This window comes from Prosopis cineraria, unplaced genomic scaffold (assembly GCF_029017545.1).
Source record: "Prosopis cineraria cultivar Desert tree isolate PC_DT_omini unplaced genomic scaffold, ASM2901754v1 PC4, whole genome shotgun sequence".
Classification (NCBI taxonomy): Eukaryota; Viridiplantae; Streptophyta; class Magnoliopsida; order Fabales; family Fabaceae; genus Prosopis; species Prosopis cineraria.
In genome coordinates, this window is record NW_026555335.1 from 10131732 (window position 1) to 10154186 (window position 22455).

The window sequence follows — 22455 nt, forward strand, 5'->3', positions numbered from 1 at the left end:
GTTCGATCTGGCCGAATTAAAAGTCAAGGAGAGAACTAGCTAACACAGTACTACATGTTTTTTTTTAAAAAAAAAAAAGCAAAGAGAATACCACATGTTAATCACTTAACAAAATACGTAAATTCATGAGCGGAACAAGACTCACTTTTGGGCTTCATCTGGGCTTGATATTCGGTCCGTAACTTGTCAATATTAGTTATTAATATATTTTATTAAAATTAATTAAAAAAAAGTAGAGAGAATGATAAGTAAAGACTTTATAAAAATATTAATATTAAATTAAAAATTTTAATACTGACGCATGATAAAAAGATTACTGAAATTTGCAAACATCGGTATTAAAAAATCATAATTTAACATTAATATTCTTACAAAATTATTATGTCATTCTCCCAAAAAACTACACTATTCAATGGGACTATGAGACCAAAAGAGCAAATTAAATATCAAAATACCACTCGAAGACTAAATATTAGGATTTCAATATTAATTTGTTTAAAGACCAATGGTATTTTTTTTTTTTGTTGCGATGCTTAATATAAAATTTAAAGAATCAATAACTAGCCCTTCTGTAGTTTGAGATTGCAAATGCAAACTAAAAAAGTAAAAAAAAAAAAAAAGATAGAAAGATACTTCAATTTATGGACATGAAGTTCGACCTTTGGGTTCCCTTTTTAGCTAGCGACCTTCCTATATATTCATTCAAAAAGGTACATCGTAGCAGTTTATTAGATTGGATGGGACCTTCCAAATATATTCAGTAATTTATGAAAATTGTTATTGTGCGTGAATTAAGTGATTTGTGATTGGGTGGAAAACATTGCTCCATGAAAATTAAATCAAGAACCACTAGACACAGTCTCAAATCTAATTTGGATGAGAGGACCAAATGCTTTGTTGAATGTGACTTCCTTGGAGAAAAGATACTTTCCAAGACAATTATTATTGAGATTATTCAAAACCAAATCAAATTGACATGAATCAATTAAAATTAATTATAAATAAGGTTTAATTTGATCTTTCTTTTTGGCAAAAATGGATTGATTAAAACCAATCTAAATTAATTATACCAAATTAAATCAAATCAAACTAACATAAACCAATCAAAACTGATCATAAATAAAATTTAATTTGATTTTTCTTTTGATAAAAATTGATTGATTTAGTTTAATTTAAGTTTTTTTTTCTTTTGAAAACTTGAACCAAACTAAAGTAAACCTTATTATATTTAATATAATTTTTTTATAAACTTGCCTAAGTTTTTTTATCTTTTGCAAATTTAGTTATTTGTAAACTACTAGTAAAAATATATTACAATTTGCTAAATATTATCTATAATTGTTTATGGTAATTTTATAAGCAAGTGTTTTAAATAAAATATATTGATTTTCAATAGTTATATATGCTAATTAATTGTTAAAAAAATATTATTTTGTACTCAAGATTTTTTCCTTACAAATAGTAATTAATAGTTAAAATTTATCAGTAAATGTGAATATATATCGATAATTATGAAGAATACCTCATAAAAAATATTCAAACTTGATCCAAATCACACTACTCAAAAACTAAACCAAACTGATTATAACGTCTCAAACAAAAGGAAACCGATTGGTTTGATATCAAACCTGTGAACACCCTTAATTATTAATAGCTATGTTAAGAATGATTTGTCAACTAATATTTCAAGAAGTCCTTAAGAATGCCATGCATTACTAGCATGTTTGTAATTGTGATAATCTATATCGCATCTAATGCTAAAGAGGTAAAGGAATTTATCTACATTGACTAGGATATGTAATAGACAAGGACTAATTCGAGTTTTCAAGGGTGCTGTGCCAAGGGAGTAGTGAATATTAATTAGCATGGAAGCTGAGGTTAACGGTTTGGAGAAGGAAGCGGTAGAGGTGACAAAAATTATGTCAATGACAACAATAAACCTTATCGGTCTACTACATGTATTATACAATACCATTGCACCCCATGGACAACAATGATAGAAAAAATATGTGGTGGGTTTCATTGAGTGAATCAAGGATTCGTTGCTCATGAGGAAAGGATAAGATCTCCTATGAACCAGTGTTCTATTTAAGGAGTCAACTTAACTAACCATTTCAATGGCTCATGCAAGGACGGTTCCAGCACAGACGTATGGAATGAATAGAGTAAGTCCTCTATAGTGAATCTGACTTCTGCATTCAACTCAAAGCATATCATTGGGGATTCAGGGCGTTGAACAAATGATCACAGTTTTCGGGAAAAAAGGGGTGGATCAAAAACAAACTTAATAGCCAACGTGCACAACTAAGGACAAGATTTCCCATCATGACTAGCATCAGCTTATCAGTAATCAGATATGCATGAGGTGATTTAGTCGACACAAGAATAAAGGATGAGCTTTTGCAAACACAAGACATGTCAGCAAACAGATCAGTATCTTCAGGTTCAAACATTAGACTTATCAGCTGTCATAATTTGAGGTACCCAAGTCGAAATACCAAGGTTGATGAACTTTTGAGAACAGAGAAACGTAGGAGATGAATAGGCCAGCAAATCTGAGGGTTTTAGCATATATTTATATAATAAAGCAGTGGGTTGGGCGGGCTTGTGTATGATATTATGATGATGAGAGCAGCCCCAAGCCTATTTAAGATGAGAAGCTCAAGGCCAGCCCTGAACACAACCTTCATACATAAAAACATATATCCTTTTGAAGTGATCAAGAGGAGACTATTGAACATATTTTTTTTCAAATGTTATCATGCCAGAGCAGTTTGGTTTGGTACCTTAGAACTTATTCATCAAGGAGTCTATAGAACCTCTGATCTTATCTTTGGCCTTTATAAAAAGGGGGATCCTGAACGGCTAAAGAAAGGAATTATCACGCTCAATTTTCTATGGTGGAAAAGAAATCAAGCCGTCCATATGGGCATAGATAATTCCCCAGAAAAAACAATTGAGGAATACCTTGGGTGGCTGCTTCTTGAAACCTCCATCAAACCCTGTCAAGATGAGACCCACCGACTGATGGTTCGCAATGTCAACACCCTGAGCTCACCTTCAGTCTGGAGTATCTTTAGGCAGGGATGGACGATTTGGATCAAGATAAGGAAATTTTGGAGAAGCATTTCTTGGACATGCAACTTAAGATTTCAAGGATCTCATATAGCTTCTTTCCCTACTTCTCAAAATCCCACGCAAAATGTTAGCAAGGATCCTCTTGCTTCCATCAGGGCAGCACTTTGCTGGATCAAGAACTACATGGTTAGCAGATATCCTATAATTGCCCCAATTGGGTTTGTTGGCTTTCGAAGGAAACCGGCTTTCCTTCGGCAAGCACTTATGGAGAGCCAGAGAAGTGGAATGCTGATGCAGGACATCTAAACTTTACGCTCTGGTTTTTCTTACATTTACTTTTTTGCATGTGACTTGGAGGTCTTTTTTACCTTTTATCCCTTGAACCCAGTGATCTTGTTTGTTTTTTGTTTTTTTTTTTTTTTTTTTTTTTTTGCTTTTCTTCTTGTTATGTAGTGTGTGTGTGTGTGCGTGTGTGAACCAGACTGTACAGGGTAGCAGGCTGCCAATATACAAGCAGGGTAAATAAAAAATGACCTCGGTCACAGTCAAAATCAATGAACAGTACGTAGAAAATATAGCAAGTGGGAACGGTGGAGCAACTAACCGTACCAATATGATTTTCCATAATTGATGTATTGCGCATACTTTGTCCTCCAAATAAGCTCGAGACCTCCACTAAGGAGCTAAAATGCAACAGCTAAAATAGGATCTTAGCAAATTGTCAAAAGCTACTTAAGAAATAATTATTGGAAACGATTGGGCAGTAAACCGTGTGCATTTTCCATTTTTTTTAAAATTAAGACAAAGGTTAAGAAACATAACGTACAGGAAAATGTCACTAAGTTAAAGCATTACAAAACAACCAATGAGAGAAACTAAATTCGGAGTAAAAGAAATCCTTCTGACCTACTTGGAACTGACGATGTTCAAACTGATGGAGCAAATGATTAATGTCTAAGATGACGGTGCTGAATTTGGGCTGAATTTGGGACTTGAGAATTCTTCTGAAGGAAAAGGTTTATATTCTTTTTGAAATCGCAGATTGAAACCATAGGCAACAAATTATAGAAGGAAATAATTACTTAAAAGTAGGTCTTCCCCTATCCCAAGATTTTATTAAAAGGAAAAAAAAAGGCACATAGTACTGAAGTAAAATATTGAGGGAGACGAAACCGACTCCTCCAATCACATTTTGCATTGTTCCTAAGCTAACAACACCATTGGAAAGGGGAAAAAATTAACCATGTTCCATGTCTCACGAGGTTAGCCCCTTCACTCTATATTGCTAATATAAAAACCATATAATCCTAAAGACCATTGCAACTCAGGATCAAAACAACTGGCAAAGAACCATTCAGAAACAATAGAACAAGCAGGATGCATAACAGCCGTCAGAATATCATCAATCATCCGTACTGTTGTGTTGTTGTAGCTATTTAATTTGGACCCAAAAATGTTCCAATTTCTGGCTTACTCCGATTTGGTTCCCCGAAGGAAGAGATGCACTTAGCGCAGAAAAGGATGAATGACTTTGTGGCAAACGTATATACACACTTGAGAAAAGGGAACCAGAAAAGTAGAAATTTGAAGGTCTAAGTGAAGACAACACTTGAAAGCTGTAGTTTCAGTTCACACTGTTCTACACAGCACAATAATTGAACACTGACGGCTTATTCAATTCAATTAGTTAAAAAACGTCTAAACATAGACCAAGTAAAATGGCATTACATAACATAACCTCATCAAAGGCTCGCAGGCCGAGTTTGTGGTGACGGCACCAAATAATCAACGACAACTACACTGTCCAGATGCTCCCTAACCTTATCCTTTTGATGGTTCACCAAGTCCTCATTTGAATCCACGGCATCCAAGTCGGCCTGTCCGTTAAAAACGGCAAGCGACGCGAGCGAGAACCCTTTAGCTCTCGCAGGTGAGAAATTTTCCCCGTAGCTGAGCTGACTAATTTGCCCGAATTTATCTTTAATTTCACCAATAACCCCCAAAACCTCATTCTTAATTTCATCGCCCAAATCTTCCTTGAGCTTCAAGAAGCTCACTCTCATTGCGGAGCCTGGTGGCGGAGAAAGATCGCCCTCCAGGTCGTGGGCGACCCAATCAACGGCCATGATGTCATCGCAGATGGGAAGCACAGATCCTCTGACGACGCTGAGATGGCTGGGATGCGCCGAATACGCATTTAGGTCATCTTTGGTGTCGTAGCGACTATGGAGCATGTGAGTGAAAGTGAGGGCGGAGGATCGGTTGCGCAGCAGTGGCCCCACCATGAGATGGCGGACCTGGTCGAGGGAGACGAGAGCACTGAGTCCACTGACCATGGCGTTGACCTTTGACGGGTCAGCATCGTCCTTGACCTTGAACAGAACAATATGCTCGACAGTTTGGAAGGAGGACATCTTGATGGAAGATCCGGTGGACGGCGAGGAATGAGAATAGGGTTTGAACGAAGGAGGAGAAGTGAGACGACGGAAGTGTTTGGAGAGCGAGAAAGTGAGAGAACACGGAGAGCAGAAAGGCTTGGCTTTCAGGCACAGCATCATAACTTGTAAGCAGACGAAGCACCTAGTTTACTCGTATTCTGGTGACTTCAATGATGAGACCGGTTTCGGTGCTCATGTTGAGGTCTGGACCATCCAGATAATCTTTTTAAATTTGAATCATCTAAATTAAAATTTGGATGATCCAGATCTCACTGCACTGCAGTGATCAGCACCGAAACTGATTTCCCTTCAATGATGTGTTCCGTTCCGAAAGTGATGTTTGTGCTGAATAAACAAAATCATTTTCATGCCACATGTCTTTTGCTTTGCTTTAGTAAGACCCGGTGTTCTTTTTTCTTTTTTAATATAACTTGGGTCATTCCCAATTGATGCTGACCCAACTTGAGACAAGGCCCGATCCTTTTTTTTTTACTTTAGCTTGGAACAAAAAAGGTCACTCAAAACTCAAAAGGTAAAATACAGACCTGTGGGCTGTGGCAAATGGTTCAGGTGGATCAAATAAGCAAATTAATTAATTAATGAAAAATGGTTTTAGTAAAAAAAAACAAAAAAATTGACGTTTATTTAAACATAAAGTCTTAAGTTTAACTCTATGTGAATGCAGAAAATATCCTTTGAAAACTACCTCCAATTAGACTCGATTTAATTTGACCCAGGCCCATCTATTTTTGGGAAAAGCACTAGTAATTATTTTTTGCACAACAATGTTCCTGAAAAATTTATAAAATACTTCACTGATTTTTTTTATAAATTACTTTTAACATATTTTATCAATATTAAAAAAAATTAAGACTCATTAACTCTATTTTAAAATTTAATAAGTTTTTAATTTTGTTTTTATTAAATATACATATTTCAATAATATATTTTATCTCTCCAACATTCAATTGAAGGTTAAGAGAGAAAATTTGTGATAAAAATTTAATAAAAAGACTTATAAATAGAATCAAAAAATTCTTCTTTCTCTACCCTACAAATAAAACTAGATGGAGTATTAAATTAAACTTCTTAACTTTTGACATAAACAACTAAATTTTCTAGCTACATCAATGTGTCTAGTAAACTTAAACTTGGAAAATTGAACCTCAAGGGCTAAGCTATATGAGAACAGAGAGACCATCGGAATATAGTCAAACCAAGTCTGCTTGACCAATGACGTTCCGATGCCGATGAAGACAGGACACAGAAATGGTTATGTTAACGTATGTCTGGAGGCTTTTTAAAAAAAAAGGGGAAAAAGAAACAGGAACTATCTCTCACAAAATGAAATACAAGATGACAACAGGCCCAACAAACCCTTTTGTCATCCCCCAGGGGTTGATCCCAGCTACAGAACCTAAACAAAAGGCTCATGCTCTAGCTTGTAATAGTGTGCATGCATATCGGCATTCTTTTGAATGAAGTGTTCCTGTTTTATTCAATATATATATATATATATAATGTACATACATACAGTTCACTCTCCAAATATGGCTATGTCTGCACCAGCAAACGATCTTATTGCTCTAGTTGTATTCAACAACACAGATTGAAGCACGAGCTGGTCAAATGCCAGATTGATGTGGTGACGGTGCCACGTAATCATCAACTATCATGCTCTCCAGATTCTCCGCCCATGACAAACTCGTCATTTGAATCCACTGCCTCCTATTTGCTGATTCCCGTAAAAACACCGAGCGAACCAATCAAGAATCCATCGGCTCTCCCCGGTGAGGAATTTTCCCCACGACTGAACTGACTAATTTGTCTGAATTTACCTTTAATTCCTCTGACAACATCCAAAATCTCTCTCTCAACTTCACCCCCAAACTATCCTTCAGCTTTAAGTGGGTGACACGCACCGCCGAGCCTGATGGCAGGACTAAATCATTTTGATCATTATTTTGATCCAGCTCATCCGAACCTACATTAACTAGTTCGAACCAGTTTCATAAGGTGGCGTTCTTGGCACATGAAACTATGAATAATTGAATGTCTTATTTGGGTGAGCATGGGTTAGTTCGATTTTCCAAAATGCACACATTGATCCATAGAACAACACTTAAAATTGACTAAATTGAATCGAATTACAATCAAATTGAACTTTAATGATTTGATTTAGTTAATTAATTTGATTTTGGGCTTTATATTGAGTTACTTTGAACTTATGGTACTGTTTTTTATCCACTATATTCTTTTGATAAAAAAACATAATAAAGCATTTACAAATTTCACCTATATTTATAATTAGTCTTAAACCTAAATAAAGAAAGAGGCTGTGTTAGCCTCTCAACAATCAATGTAAAATTTTATTGAATCTCACAAATATATAAACAATATACACTTTTGTGTTAATACTAGATCGTTGCTTGTAAATAACGCGTTGTATGGCCCGAGTGTAGTGAGAAATGAATTAAAGCCACTGCATTGACATTAAGATATAGTGTTAAATGAGTAAGAGATACCATGTTATTCTAATGAGAGCAGCTAAAAAAATTAGTTCATGTGTATAAGATCAAATTTAGTACTTGAAAGTTGAAACATTTGGGATCTTGACTTGTAATCTATAGAGGTGATATAAGTTATGATTCATACAAAAATTATGAAAAAATTACAATCAAGGACCCTAGAGATAATTAATTGTGCTCTAAGATCAAAAATTTTGATATTACTCTACAAGACCAAAGACTTAAAATATAATTAAAATTTATTTAAAAAAATAAAATTATCCCTAATGCATTTTTGTTGTGACAGGGGAATTGATTATTATTAAAATAGAAATGTGACTTGTTTTTTCTTGAATAGAAATTTGTTTATCAGATTATAACAATTCTTCTACCAAATTAGTATTTTATAATTGTTAATAAAGGAATTGATTGTTGTTGGAAATAAAAATAAGACTTGTTTTTTTCTCGAATGAAAATCTATTCACTGAATCACAGCACTTATTTTTCTCCATCATCAAGTTATTTTTTTTAAATTGTTAATAATGGAATTTGTTGTTATTAGAATGAAAATGGGACTTTTTTTTTCTTGAATGGAGACTTGTTTATCAAATCACAACATTTGTTCCTCTCCATTACTAAATAATTTTTCAAAGTTGTCAATATGAGAAGTGATTGTTGTTAAAATGTGAATGAAACTTTTTTTTTTCGAATAGAGAGTTGTTGTTAAAAGAGTATATAATATACATATGAAGGTTATTTTTGTCTTTTCACAACAAAGGTAGGTAGTTTGGTCCTACAAAATAATATCAGAATCATTTGATCCTACAGCATAATTAATTATCTCCAAGGGTCTTTAATTGTGATTATCCTAAAAATTAATATCTCCTACCTTTAGGAAACTAAATAGGTTAATGAATAAGTTAAGGATATTCAAGATTTTAAATTTTGATATATAGGAAAAGTAATCACATTGTTGATGATGAGTTGAAGAAAAATGTGGTAAAATTTAATAGAATTAGGGACAAAATTATTCTCTTAAAAATAATTGTTGGACATGATATTATCAATATTATTAACGCTTATGTACGTCACGTCGAGGCATAAGTCTGTCTTAACTCTTGAGGATTTTTTTTTTTAATAAGGAACATAAATAAAAGACTTTGTAAAAATTGTAAGCTAATTCTTAAAGATGGCATAACAACACACACATAGTCCTTGTCCTTAATATGCTTGTCACACGTAAAAATCAAAAGTGTTGACAAGTGATAAATTCAAATATTAGATGGTAGAGATTAAAAGGTGACAAGCAGATAATGATAATGAAAATTCAAATGCAATATTTTAAAAAAAAATAATAAATGAAGTAAGGGTATAATTAACAAATCAATTATAAAAGCTATTCAATACCTTATATTTTGATTAAGAGAGAGTAAAATAAAGTAATAAATTATATATATTAATTCATAATTTATAATAATGTGTGTGTGTGAGAGAGAGAGAGAGAGAGAGAGAGATAATTCGATAAGTTTTGTTCATTTGATTTTAAAATTTGCAGACTAAATGGAACACAATCAACTAAAATTTACTAAAAGAAAACCAAACTGAACCAAATAACTGAATAAACTTAATCAAATAATTCAAACTCAATTTGATTCTATTCCATTTTTAGTCTCAATTTAATTTTGCTCACCCCTAAACCTATCCAAGATTTCGAAAATAACATAACTAAGTTTTTGGAACCGGGAAATATAAAAATTGGAAGAAAGAATTTGCTATTTTGTTCTATTGGCACGATGTGATAGTTTTTCCCCCCACGGGCATGATGAGATAGTTAAAATTGCAAATTTCCCATTTTCGACAAGAATAAGAGTATGCATGAATACTTTTGCCTTCAATTTTTTTAACTTTGCGTCATTTGAATTTATTTTAAATATTAATTAAATTATTATTTTCCAATGGGAGAACCGAGAATTATTTTTATTTCACAAGCAATTTCTTTTAAATTTAAAAATAAAGTGAAGACGCAAACTATTTTAGTGAAAACTATTTGAAGTTGAATTTCTTTTAATGGATAAAAATATCCCCCAACTATTTAAAAAAAAAAAGACCGAAAGAGTGACATCAAGATGAACTATATAGTCTTCATAACTTATGAAAAATACCTCTTCTTGTATTTTTTATTGTGCAGGTAAGATAAGGAAATATAATAGACCTGGGAAAGGGGTCATGAAAAAGCACATAGTTGTGCTTGCTACATTGAAGGTGAGTCATACAATGCTCAACCAGTAGCTCAACCAACACAAGCACAAAGATAAAAAACAAACAGAGAATGACGACATGACTGAAAAGGACTTGATTTTGCTTCATTGAATCTCGTCACTGTGCCTCTATTACAATTCTAGACTGTTTACATCAAACTGAACATTACTGAACATTGTTGAGCAGTGCAATCGGAGGTCGCAGTTCCGATTTACATTTAGCTTATAATTGTGTTACGACAATGAGCTATACTAAATGCATTATCTGGCCCAATGTTCCCAGATTACGCCTCTCGTGATGGCACGACATAATCGATCACCATCTCGCTCTCCACATGCTCTCCAATCTTATCCTTCTCGTACTTCATCAATTCCTCATTCGAATCCACGGCCTCCAATCTCTTATTCTATTCCCGGAAATACAGCCACTGAACCGATCGAGAATCCTTTTGCTCTCCCCGGCGAGAAATTTTCCCCGCAACTGAATTGACTGATTTCGCTGAATTTATCCTTGATTCCTCTCAGAAGCCCTAAAATCTCTTGCTTAACATCGTCGCTCGAATTTTCCTTCAACTTCAAGAAGGTGACTCGCACCGCCGAGCCCGGTGGCAGCACCAGATCTCCCTGGAGATCGTCGGCGAGCCAATCGAGGGCCATGGCGTCGTCGCAGAAAGGGTCGTTCGCCTTCACGACGGACACGTGGCTGGGATGCGTGGTTAGGCGTCTAGGTCGGGTCTGGACTTGTATCGGGCGTGAAGCATGTGAGTGAAAGCGAGAGAGGAGGATCGGAAGCGACGAGCGGGCCCCGCGGCGAAGTGGAGAACCTCGGGGAGGGAGGCGAGGGAGTTGATTCTGCTGACCATGGCGGTGAACATTTGAAGGTTCGGTCTCGTCTTTGACCGTGAACAGGACGACGTGCTCGATAATTAAGGTCTATTAAAAGAATAGGTTCCTTGTTTATGTTATACAAAAAAAAAATTATTATATTTCTCTTATTTTTAATAGTTTAACAATTTTATTAAAAAAATTGTTTAATAAAATAAAAGATTATTTTTTTCACTGTGCATGAATATCCCCCGTTGAATATCAGTCTTTTTTTTTTGTTTTTTTAGCCTGAAGTTGAATATGTCAGTCTGATACTAATTGTATATACTTTTTTTTAATAAAAATTTAAATATTGTTCATCACGTTACAAACTCGTTTTGTAAGAAAAGATTATTTTTTCAGAAGTAGAAGTTTACATAAATGTATTTATGGGTCTCTGAGAAGAAGATGCGGAAGATAGCGAATGACCTAGCTGAACTGGGTGAAGACCCAAAACCAAAAAAAAAAAACGATACTAGTGGCTAAGGCTCAAGCTCATGTTCCCTTAGCTTTCTTAACTTAAATGAGTTTATCACTTTAAATGCTTGTCTCCGGTCAACACAGAAACAAACTCACTAGTAGAGCTAGAAATTTGGGCGGGTCGGAACCTGGCCCGAATAGGCCCAATTCAAACAGGCCCGTTTTTCAAAAAGCCCGATGATTAACCCGGCTCGAATTCCTTCGGACTTCGGGCGGCCGAACCCAATTTTATTTTAAAATTATTATTTTTAATTATTTTTTACTTTAAAATTAATTATTTTATTTTATAAAAAATATAAAATATATATTTTAATACTTAAATAATGTTTAGGACTCAAATATATTATATTTAATAAAATAACCTAAAAATTAAAGAATTAATTAATATTTATTATATATTATATATTTTTAAAATAAAAAAATTACTCGGGTATTCGGCCAAGCCCGAACCTGAATCGGGCTTGGCCGAATTTTTTGGACATAAAAAAATATCTTTTTTTTAAGCCAGGCCCAAAAATTTTTGAGCTAATTCGACTAGCCCACGGGCTCGGCCCGAATTACCGGCTCTTACTCACCAGCTGGTCTTGTCTATTATTTATACTCTTTCTGTTTTTATTTACAAGATAAAAAAAATTAATCTCATTTATAAGTCATGTCATAAATTTATTATAAATTTTTTCTTTTCCTTTTTTTAAAAAGAAAAATGTTATTAAAATATATACATTTAATAGAGACAAAATTAAAAATTTATTAAATTTTAAGATAAAGTTAATAAATTTTAAAATTTTTTTAATATTAATAAAAATATTGAAAATAATTATAAATATAATCAAAAAATAAACTACGATCGTCATTGTCCTAATTTCATGCTGACACCCCAATTGCTTATCCATGTAGCTCATCCATGCCTGTAGAATTTCAATTTCAATCTTTACAAGCGTGAATGTTTCAAATTGTCAAAAAAAATTAAAATATATTTCACATGTAAAATATAAAGTCTGCTGCATTCAATGGGCAATAGATGTAAAATTCGTCTTATCTGTAACAATATGAATTCTACTGGACACATTAAATGCACCTTAGTTTTATTGAGCCTGAACTTGCAGCCATAAAGTATAGGGATGGGAGTCAGGATGTCTCGTCATGTGGATTATTCGAATTTTACTCTTAACAAGGGTTTACACAAAACCCAATGGTTTAGAGAACCTGAATTGGTCCAACGGAACCCGGTTCGAGTGAAAATAACTTCAGCGTGAAACCAAACCAATTACAGTGGTCTAGTTGGCTGGGTTAAACCTAGTTCCAAATTGAGTACTTAAACTCCTCAATCTAGTCCAGCTCGAATTTTTCCCCCATTTTCATTTTTATTTTCGTTTTTCCCCTGACCAGCAACAACCACCACCCCCCCCCCCCTTTTTTCTATCTGATTTTTGGAAGCCCTCTCTAGTTCACTCATTCAAGTAAGGCTGAGGCATCAAAAAATCCATACTTCAAAGCTTCATCAATATCAACCATTTAGCTAAGGCATCGAACTCCAAGAGATTTTCCTGTTTCACCTTCGATGGCTGTGATGAGGAAGAGAACCATAGAGGTGGCTTCGAAATCTGGATGTAGTGATGCTAAACCATGAATTACAAAGTGAGAGATTGCATCAATTTAGTATTAGCAGACTAAGTCCATCCCAATATTACAGGATATGCATCGAGCTAGACTGGCCTTGAATTGTTGAGCCCAAAAAATTTTTAAGTCTGTACCCCGAGTTGATGCTCAACCCAATCTTTACACAACCTTACTCTTAGTGGCAAGCGCTTTTGCATTTAATAACAGGAGAAAAATTGCATTAAAAAAATTAGGATTCCAAATATTCTAAAATCTATAATTTAAGAACAAAATTGTCCTTTAATTTTTTTAACTAACCCAACTGGCATTGTTAAGTCAAAATTTAACCCAATTGGATGAAGACCTTTACATGAGAAGTGTGCTAATATAGGGGTTCAATTGTGTTTAATTAATGAACTGAAATCACAATGTGAAACTAACAGCGAGCGGACATTAAAACATTAATCAATCAATTAATTAATTAATATCAGTTAATATTTGATAATGTCTCCCATTTAGAAAACCAGCCCTGTGATTACAGATAATGATTGAAATCATTGGGGATTTAAATTGCGCAAACCATTGCACATGCCGCACGGTTACTGCCTGTAACCTCCCTCCATTTTTGCTCTCTCTCTCTCTCTCTCTCTCTCTCTACTCTCCTCTCTCTCCTCTCTCTCTCGATTCTTCTTCGAAAATCGGAAAAAGTTAAAGTACTTGCTTTATTTATTCTAAAATAATAATGTCTCACTTATCAATTTACTAAAATAATGGTGTCACTAATTGAATTGGCAAAGAGTACAATTGTACAAAACATCTTGTTGAATGATTGATGATTCCATGAACTTGAATTAATACATGTTGGAATCATCATCATCATCCACTCTAAGTCACTAGTTGTCAAGAGATTTACACTCTATTGCATCAAACCATGGCAATGATATGGCGTGCGAGTATTTATGCAAAAATTTGATAATAATACTTACGCGCTTCTGTTACTTGTCTTTGTAGAAAAAACACACTGTAACCATGAAGAGGGTAAATTTATGAACAATGTAAAATTTATTTATTTTGTTATACAATGTAAAATCTATGTATAATTTTTGCCACAATATTTCAAATTTTAACTACCTTTATTTAATAACTCCATCTATTTAAAAAGGAATATATTTATTTTGGGTAAACCAATGATATATTTTAGAATATGAAAACACATGTTAGTATGAATTGGGCTCAAAACTTGCAAGGTTATAATTCAAATTTCACTGTGAAGGTAAAATCTGTTTGATAGAAGATTTGTAAATATCGCTATAAACGTTTTTTGAATTTAGAGACATGCAATAGCTTTGATTCACATCAATACACTTTTTTTTGTGATAAACAATAAATTGATTACTAGATTATATCAGACGCGGCCTCTTATAATTCATTCATATACTTCAATATTGTTCACCCAAAAAAAAAACTTCAACAATTCTGTTTTTTTTTATTATTTATACTATAATATGTGGCAATATATATGAAAGTAAAAAATACATATCCATAAAAGCTGCATTATAAGATATCTTCTAAAGCCCTGCTTAATTAGTCCAAAATGTAGAACATTGAATAATTTTTATAATTTTTTTTAACTATATCCCTACTTTATCTATTATTCTTTTTAAATAAATATATATTAAAATTTCAGTTGTCATGATTAAAGAACTTATATAGAAGTTTAATAAAGGTGTAATTGAAAAACGTAAATTTCTTTTAGAGATTAAGGTTTCACATTTTTTTTAGAACTGTGAAATAATTATCAATAGCTGTGTAATGGTGATATGAAAGGAGCATATTTGAAGTATATGAAGATTAATGTTGAATTAATCTGGCCGCTGCAACAAATTCTTTTTGTAAAATTATAAATTGAACACTCGTAGTTTAATATCCCCCAGATTCTGACCTCGCCTCCATCGGAACACATATCCTGCTCCCATAATTATACGCTCCAATGAAATAATTGAATAATTGTCAAAAAGTGCGACAACATCAAATGATTCAATTGATCGAAAAAGAAATAATGGGAGATTTTTGTCCTATGTTCTGACGGATTCATTTTAGGCGTGAAACCGGTCAAATAAAGAAGCGATATTTTGCAAGTCTTGAAAATAAGTTGCCGCAGAGACTCAGATTTCTCACTCAAGCGTTGAAATTTCAACGTTGTTGACATATTATCACATTTATATACTTCATGCCTATTTTCGTCCGTCCAAGCCAAGTTTAATTATATTCTCTCATAAGATAATTAACTGGTGATGTAAAATTTAAGATATTAATGATATGGTTAAATAGTAAAATTACCCTAAAAATTTTTCACACTTGACATCATAAATTTTTTGGAGCATTGTTTTTAAGTTTAAAAAACAAAGTATTTTTGCCCCATTGTCAAATATAGAGGATTTGACAGTTAACTGAAATTTGATCAGAATATTTTATAATTTTGCCTTCTTTTTGTTCTATGTTTTTCGGGTTTTATAAAGTTAAAAAATTTAATGGAAAATGAAATCAAAGACTAAATACAAAAGGAATGAGAAAAAAATATAAAAATTTTATTGATCAAACTTCATTTTTACCGTCAACATTTGTAACTTTTAATAGTATGATGAAAATATTCTGTTTTTAAAACTTTTAAGACAAAAGGTTTCCAAAAAAGTTTATGATGTCAATCGCTTTTAGCAAAAAAAATTAGGATATTTTTGCCATTTCACCCTTAATAATATTGAATCAATTTGAAACAATGCTGATGTATCATGATTCACTGTGATTGAATTAATATATTTAATGATATGCTAATTATTTTAAATAAAGAATTGAAAAAATAACTAAAAATGTTAAAAAAATTATTGAAAAATAAGAGTACAATTATTAAAGGTATTAAATGGTCCAGATATAAAAAATTTTATTTTTATGAATCTGTGTAAAGCTATTATCATTGATTTTATAATTGAAAGTAGATTGTTGTTTTTTGTAGTAAAATGTCCTCTTAATTAGATAAAATATCAAAATATATATAAAAACTATCACATTAGCAATAAAAAAAATACCATATTTATTCTCTAAACTCTACACAGTACAGCATGTTTAATTCGGTGTTTTGCAAAGTTTATCATCCTTGTATTTTGTAATTTGTATATCGTCAGACGTCCCTAGCATTCAGAAAGCGACTGTGATTTATTTGGCTAAAGGAAAGCAAACAATTGTAATTTGACTTAAAAATACATTTCTTTTTAAAATATAAATAAAAAAACCCAACCACAGGACAGTAAAAAGCATAAAATAACATAGTATTGGTAATGGAATATTAAGATTTTTTTAAAAAAAAAAAAACTAGTTCTATCCTGTTCACTTTCCTCCTAATCCTAAAGGTTAATTAGACTGGGTCATAAGTCGGTCAGATCAATTGAACCGGCCAGTTGGTTCAAGTTCTAACAACCTTTTCATAAAGGAGATTCTTTGTGGACTTGAATGTGATAGGTTATTCAAGTTTTTTTTTTTAAATAATCTTTTTATGAGGTAAATAATTCTTTGATTTTATGTATTTATCTTTGTATTGAGGAACAGGAAAGATACATACAATATTACAAGATTGCTTGTCGTTGGAGATTCCCACAGCTCCAGGAGCGCAAAATGTTCCCAGCCCAAGGCTTTGATTCCGTTAAGCAGATGGTTTACACTTTGCGACATAAAATAGTTGCATTGAGTTTAGACTTTATTATAGTGGATTTGAATTGCATGTGTATATAATAGTAATGGATAAGTAGCTAAGTTTGTTCAAAACATAATTTTGATTATGAAAGCAATTTTATCTCAAAAGTTTCAAAGTCACTTTACGTAATCGTGATACTTTGAATATTTATCTCTAGTAGCCATTTTATGGCCATGACAAGACTGGCCATAGGATTTGACATTTGCTTGAGCCACCAACCTTTTATTACACATTCTTTTCAATGAGGGTTTGGATACCGTTGAACTTTAAACATAGCTAAAATTTTAAATTTTTATTTTTTTATAGGTATAAAAAAATAAAAATATTAAATATAGATTTCTTAAAATATACTTGATGATCTCAACTCAACTTTTAAACATTTAGAAAATCATTTGACATCGCATATATAGTAATGGATAATTAGCTAAGTTTTTCAAAACATAATTTTGATTATGAAAGCAATTTTATCTCAAAAGTTTCAAAGTCACTTTACGTAATCGTGATACTTTGAATATTTATCTCTAGTAGCCAATTTTATGGCCATGACAAGACTGGCCATAGGATTTGACATTTGCTTGAGCCACCAACCATTTTATTACACATTCTTTTCAATGAGGGTTTGGTAACGTTGAACTTTAAACATAGCTAAAATTTTAAATTTTTATTTTTTATAGGTATAAAAAAATAAAATATTAAATTAGATTTCTTAAAATATACCTTGATGATCTCAACTCAACATTTTAAACATTAGAAAATCATTTGACATCGCATAATAAAAAATATAGAAAACTGTAAATGATATATGTTTTTTTAACATAGTATTAGCTGCAATTTTAATTATTAATTCTTTGAATTAGTATTTTGATAGATTCAATAATTGATTTAATTTTTAATATATGAAATTTTATCTCTCAATAAAAATAACATAAATGATTGAATTATTGTTCATTAGTAACAATTGTAAAATTATAATAAACATTCGTTACTTCATTTTCTTAAAATCTTTCTCTTGATCCAAGCAAATTGTATTTTAGATATGTAGATTTTTTCTCAACTATATATGTGTCATATCAATTTTAGTCAAAGTAAAATATTCTTTATTGTTCCATTTAATTGGATGCTATCTGTAGAGATATTTTCTCACACAATAGATGAAGTTAAAAAAAATATATATGTGTGACTTATGAATTATACTCTTTTCATTAAAAAATGTAAAATATTTTTTGAAGAGTTTGGCCTTAAAAAATATAAGATATTTTTAATATTTTAAAGTGTACTCATTGTTTTTTTTAAAGAGCGCCAGATAAATAATTATTTTTGTATTTATTTTACAATAAAACACCCTATCAAAGAGAGGTATATATAAAAGAATAGTGTTAATTAGAAGACAAATAACTATTTTATTGCGGGTAAGATTTGGTTAAAAATGCCTAAATTTATAATTTATTGATTTTGTTTAAAATTTGATAGAATGCTTAACATGTTTTTTTTTTATGTATTTAATATAAGATCTAACAAATGATTTACATTGTGGATGATTTATAAATCTTGATAAAATATTGATATAGCTATTAAATGTTCAATATTGTCATCTTTAAAGTCCAGCTCAATCAAGATAGATGTTTTAATAAACTCAATTCATTAAAAATATAGAATATTTTAATTAAATTATACCTCTAACAAGTTACTTGATTGCCTTGGCATTGATATCATCTTTTTATACTTATCCTTATTTAGTAAGGCATCTTATTTAAAATAAATGATTAAGTGATTTATTTATTAAAAGTATTTTTTTAAAAAAAAAGTCATTAATCACGCATTAAAAAACTTAAAATAGTATATATATTTAATATTTAACTTAAAGAAATTTTTCTAAAGGGGGGAGTAATTTTTTACTTATGAGATTTGAGCCCGTGAGTTGTTGTGTAAATAACCCGAAGCATGAATGAATGATACAATATCTTTACACATAATGAATGATTGAAGGATGATAAATAAGGAGAAGTCGCTTTTGCAGAATCTTCCGCACTGTATCCCTATCGCCTTTCTTGGCCTTCCCCATTTCTATCCATTTTTCCCCCCTCCACTTCAATTATTTTTGAAAAAAACACTACAAAGTCCCCGATAAAAATTCTAATCATCACAAAATTATAAACTACTCTCAGTCCTCATGGCCCTTGTTTGTAAATATATTTCAAGCATAATTATCAAAATACTCTATTTTATTTTATGAAAAACTTATCTCATCAACAATTTGTGGCCACAGTTTCGGCAACCAATAATAAAACCCGACCAGAGTTTTCTGGTTGGTGATTGGTGGCTGGTCAGAGCTCCAGCCACTAGTGATGAGTGTGTTAAGTTTTTTTTTTTAAAAAAATATAATAAGAATATATTTGATAATTATACATAAAAAACATACTTACGATTATGGGATTTTCAAGGACAAGAGTAGTTTATTTATTACTTGTGATTAGAATCTTTGAAGGATTTTGCAGTGATTTTCTTATTATTTTTTAGCTTTAATTTTAAATTTGAGAAAAATCGTATCTCGCTCGAACTTGTTCTTTTCCTTTTGACTGTTGAGTTTCTTCGCTATTATTATGTAAGTTAAAAATTCAGATTGAGTTGTCAGGGTCGCAAAGCAATCTTTGAAAGTGAAATAGTACTTACCCCTATATTATTTTAAAAATTTAAATAAAACTATGATACCTTCCAAATTCCACTTTAAAATGATTAATTAGCTATTAGCCCAAGTCTCATTTCACATCTGAAATTATTGCAGCAGATGCTTTCCTTGCAAAATCAATTGACGATAGATGTTTGGTTAACATATGTAGTTGTTGCAAGTGAACAATTCACATTTACACTCAATTCAACACCATAAAGTCTTTCAAAAGTTGGTGCGATCAATTAGATAACAATGTTTTGAAAAAAGTAATATTTTTAATCTCCATCCTAAGTTATAATTGAACTCATGACTATTTTATGTGTACCTGATTTTTGAAATGATGACACTACTGGCTGTCACTCTCTCTCCCCTCCATTAGCTAATACTATTTCATTTTCTAGTATAAGAAAAATCATCACGTTTCTTTTTATTTTGTTTCTCTTTATTTTTATTTATAAGTAAAATTAAAAATTTCAAAAAAAGTCATATTTGTCATATTTTTTTAAAATTATCTTTTACAGAGTCAATATTTATTTTTACTCAAAAAATTTATTTCATTAATTACGCTATTACTAGAATAATTTAGTCCAATTTTTAATTTTTTAGACATAATTATGACACTTAACTAATTTTTTAATTATGAATTTAGTTATTTTTTCTTATATTTAAAAACAGATGAGGTATGGTAGTTTATCATTTGTAAATCATACATCAGTAGTATATGTTATTTAATTTTGTCAGGCTTTGGCCCAAATAATTATATAAGCTTAAATTTAAATATTATCGAATCTAATAAAACAAGTCAGCTACCATGAAATTCACAATCACTTACACCTTGTGAATCGTGAACATGGTTTATTAATTTTTTAGGTTAATTATATAATAAAAAGACAAAATTTAACATCTAATCTTAAGTCATAAGCATACTACTTGAAAATGAGTCATGAGAGGAAAGAATGGGACTTAAAAAGGTGTTGTTTATTTGTCATATGAAAATTTTATAGAGAAATTTTTAAACAGCACTACATCATTTGTAGTTCATTTAATAAAATTATACTAATTTAATTAAATAAAATTTTACGTGTCATTATTTTTATAATTTTATTTTATAAAAATATCTATTTAATTTTTCATATTTTCTTCTTCCATTGTCATTAATATTAAAATTAATTTATATGTAATATTTTTATTAAATAGACCATGGATAGTGTGATACACAAGCTCTATATAAATTTTTTTCAAATTGTATAATATATAGACTATATATAAAAATAATAATTGATTAATGAAGATTTTAATAATAACTAATGGGTACAAAATATCTTTTAAATCCCAATAGAATAAATTTAAGTAGATAATATCTCAAAAGAATGAATCCAAATAGACTGTAACACATCTCCCAAACTCAAATTGCCCTTGAGCTTTATTGTTTGATGTCAAAAATAAATGTCTCGTGCCACTAATTACGTGTCTAAGTAACAAATGTCACTTTCTTACTGGCGTGAGATTCAGAGTTCGACCTTGCATTGACACGTAAATATGCCTAAGTTGTAAATACTAAATCGGGATTATGTTCAAAAAATACATAAACTACTGGTGATGTGGGTCCTGGGTGCATGGAAGATATGTGGGATGATGAAGGAGCCAGGTGTCGCTACCAGAAATGGCGAGAAGTGATGCTTCTGATCAGATCTCAGAAAATAAGTAATCACATAAAAAGTTGGATTAGATAGCACGACGTCTTTCTCCGCCACTGTGTTTGTTTGTACCCAATTCTCACACATTATTCGTATTCTTTTAATTCCATTTTTTCCTTAAATAACATCACTTTCATTGCATATTCTTTCAGCGTGCACACTACATAACATGTAATCTACAATATCAGTTTTATGATTCCAGGTCAAAAAATATATTATTATGATCAATACGCGTGGTTCATTTTTCAGTTTGTGCATTGACTTGGGCTCTTCCAACTAAATTTTAATGTGCATATTCAGACTCCAACTAATTTTTAATATGTATAATAAAAAAAAATTAAACACATGCCTATTTGTAAAATCGAATTTTACATAAACTAGAATTTACAAATTAATTCGAAGAGATTTATCATTTGTTCTAAATATTTTGAGAGAAATAATCCCTGCTGTCAACGGAGTTACTGCTCGTACCTAAAAATAAAAAAGAATTTGCAAATTAAAATTTTGGCAAAAGCTTATCAAAATTACTCTATGTTCCTAAATGCAATTGAGTGCATAAGTAATCTAAATATAAAGGAAATTATTTCAACCAATTTTTGCATTTTCCGACTTTGTTTTGGATTATTATTGATTAGTTCAAATCTAAACATTGTTTGAATTTGGAAAGAAATAAAATTGAATTAAATGAGTTGACAAATAATGAAATAAATAAAAATGGTCATATGTACAATGATAAAAGAGTATGAATGATCATTTTTTTTTGAATTAACAGACATATGCTGACAATCTATTAGGTTAGGATTGAACTCAAGGCCTTTAATTTATTAAAAAGGTTTACATGCCTCTGAATTGCATGTCTATCCATCCATCGTGACTAATGATCATTCTATGACTCTCATTTTGTAGTAATTCCTAGCTCTTGATTGATTTATCCTTATATTTTATTTTCCATGAATACATTTTAATTATATTTCATTAAAACGGATTGATTATTTTGACCTCTACTAAGAGGCATAGGGCCCATCCTAGTTGTTGTTATTGTTGTTGTTATGCATTATATTATGTTCATTGTAAAATACTGCGGAATAAATATTAAACTACGCACCCTCGCACATTACACT

At 31.2% G+C, this 22455-nt stretch overlaps 1 protein-coding gene and 1 pseudogene across 1 annotated transcript; both read right to left on the reverse strand.

The window, feature by feature from the left end:
* Positions 1–4625: 4625 nt before the first annotated feature.
* On the reverse strand, positions 4626–5692 carry LOC129308266 (stress-response A/B barrel domain-containing protein UP3-like). The gene has a single exon (XM_054949330.1). It carries the CDS (start codon positions 5634–5636, stop codon positions 4821–4823), a length of 816 nt encoding a protein of 271 aa, XP_054805305.1. The 5' UTR covers positions 5637–5692; the 3' UTR covers positions 4626–4820.
* A 4669-nt stretch (positions 5693–10361) lies between these two features.
* On the reverse strand, positions 10362–21421 carry LOC129308833 (stress-response A/B barrel domain-containing protein UP3-like; annotated as a pseudogene).
* Positions 21422–22455: the final 1034 nt, after the last annotated feature.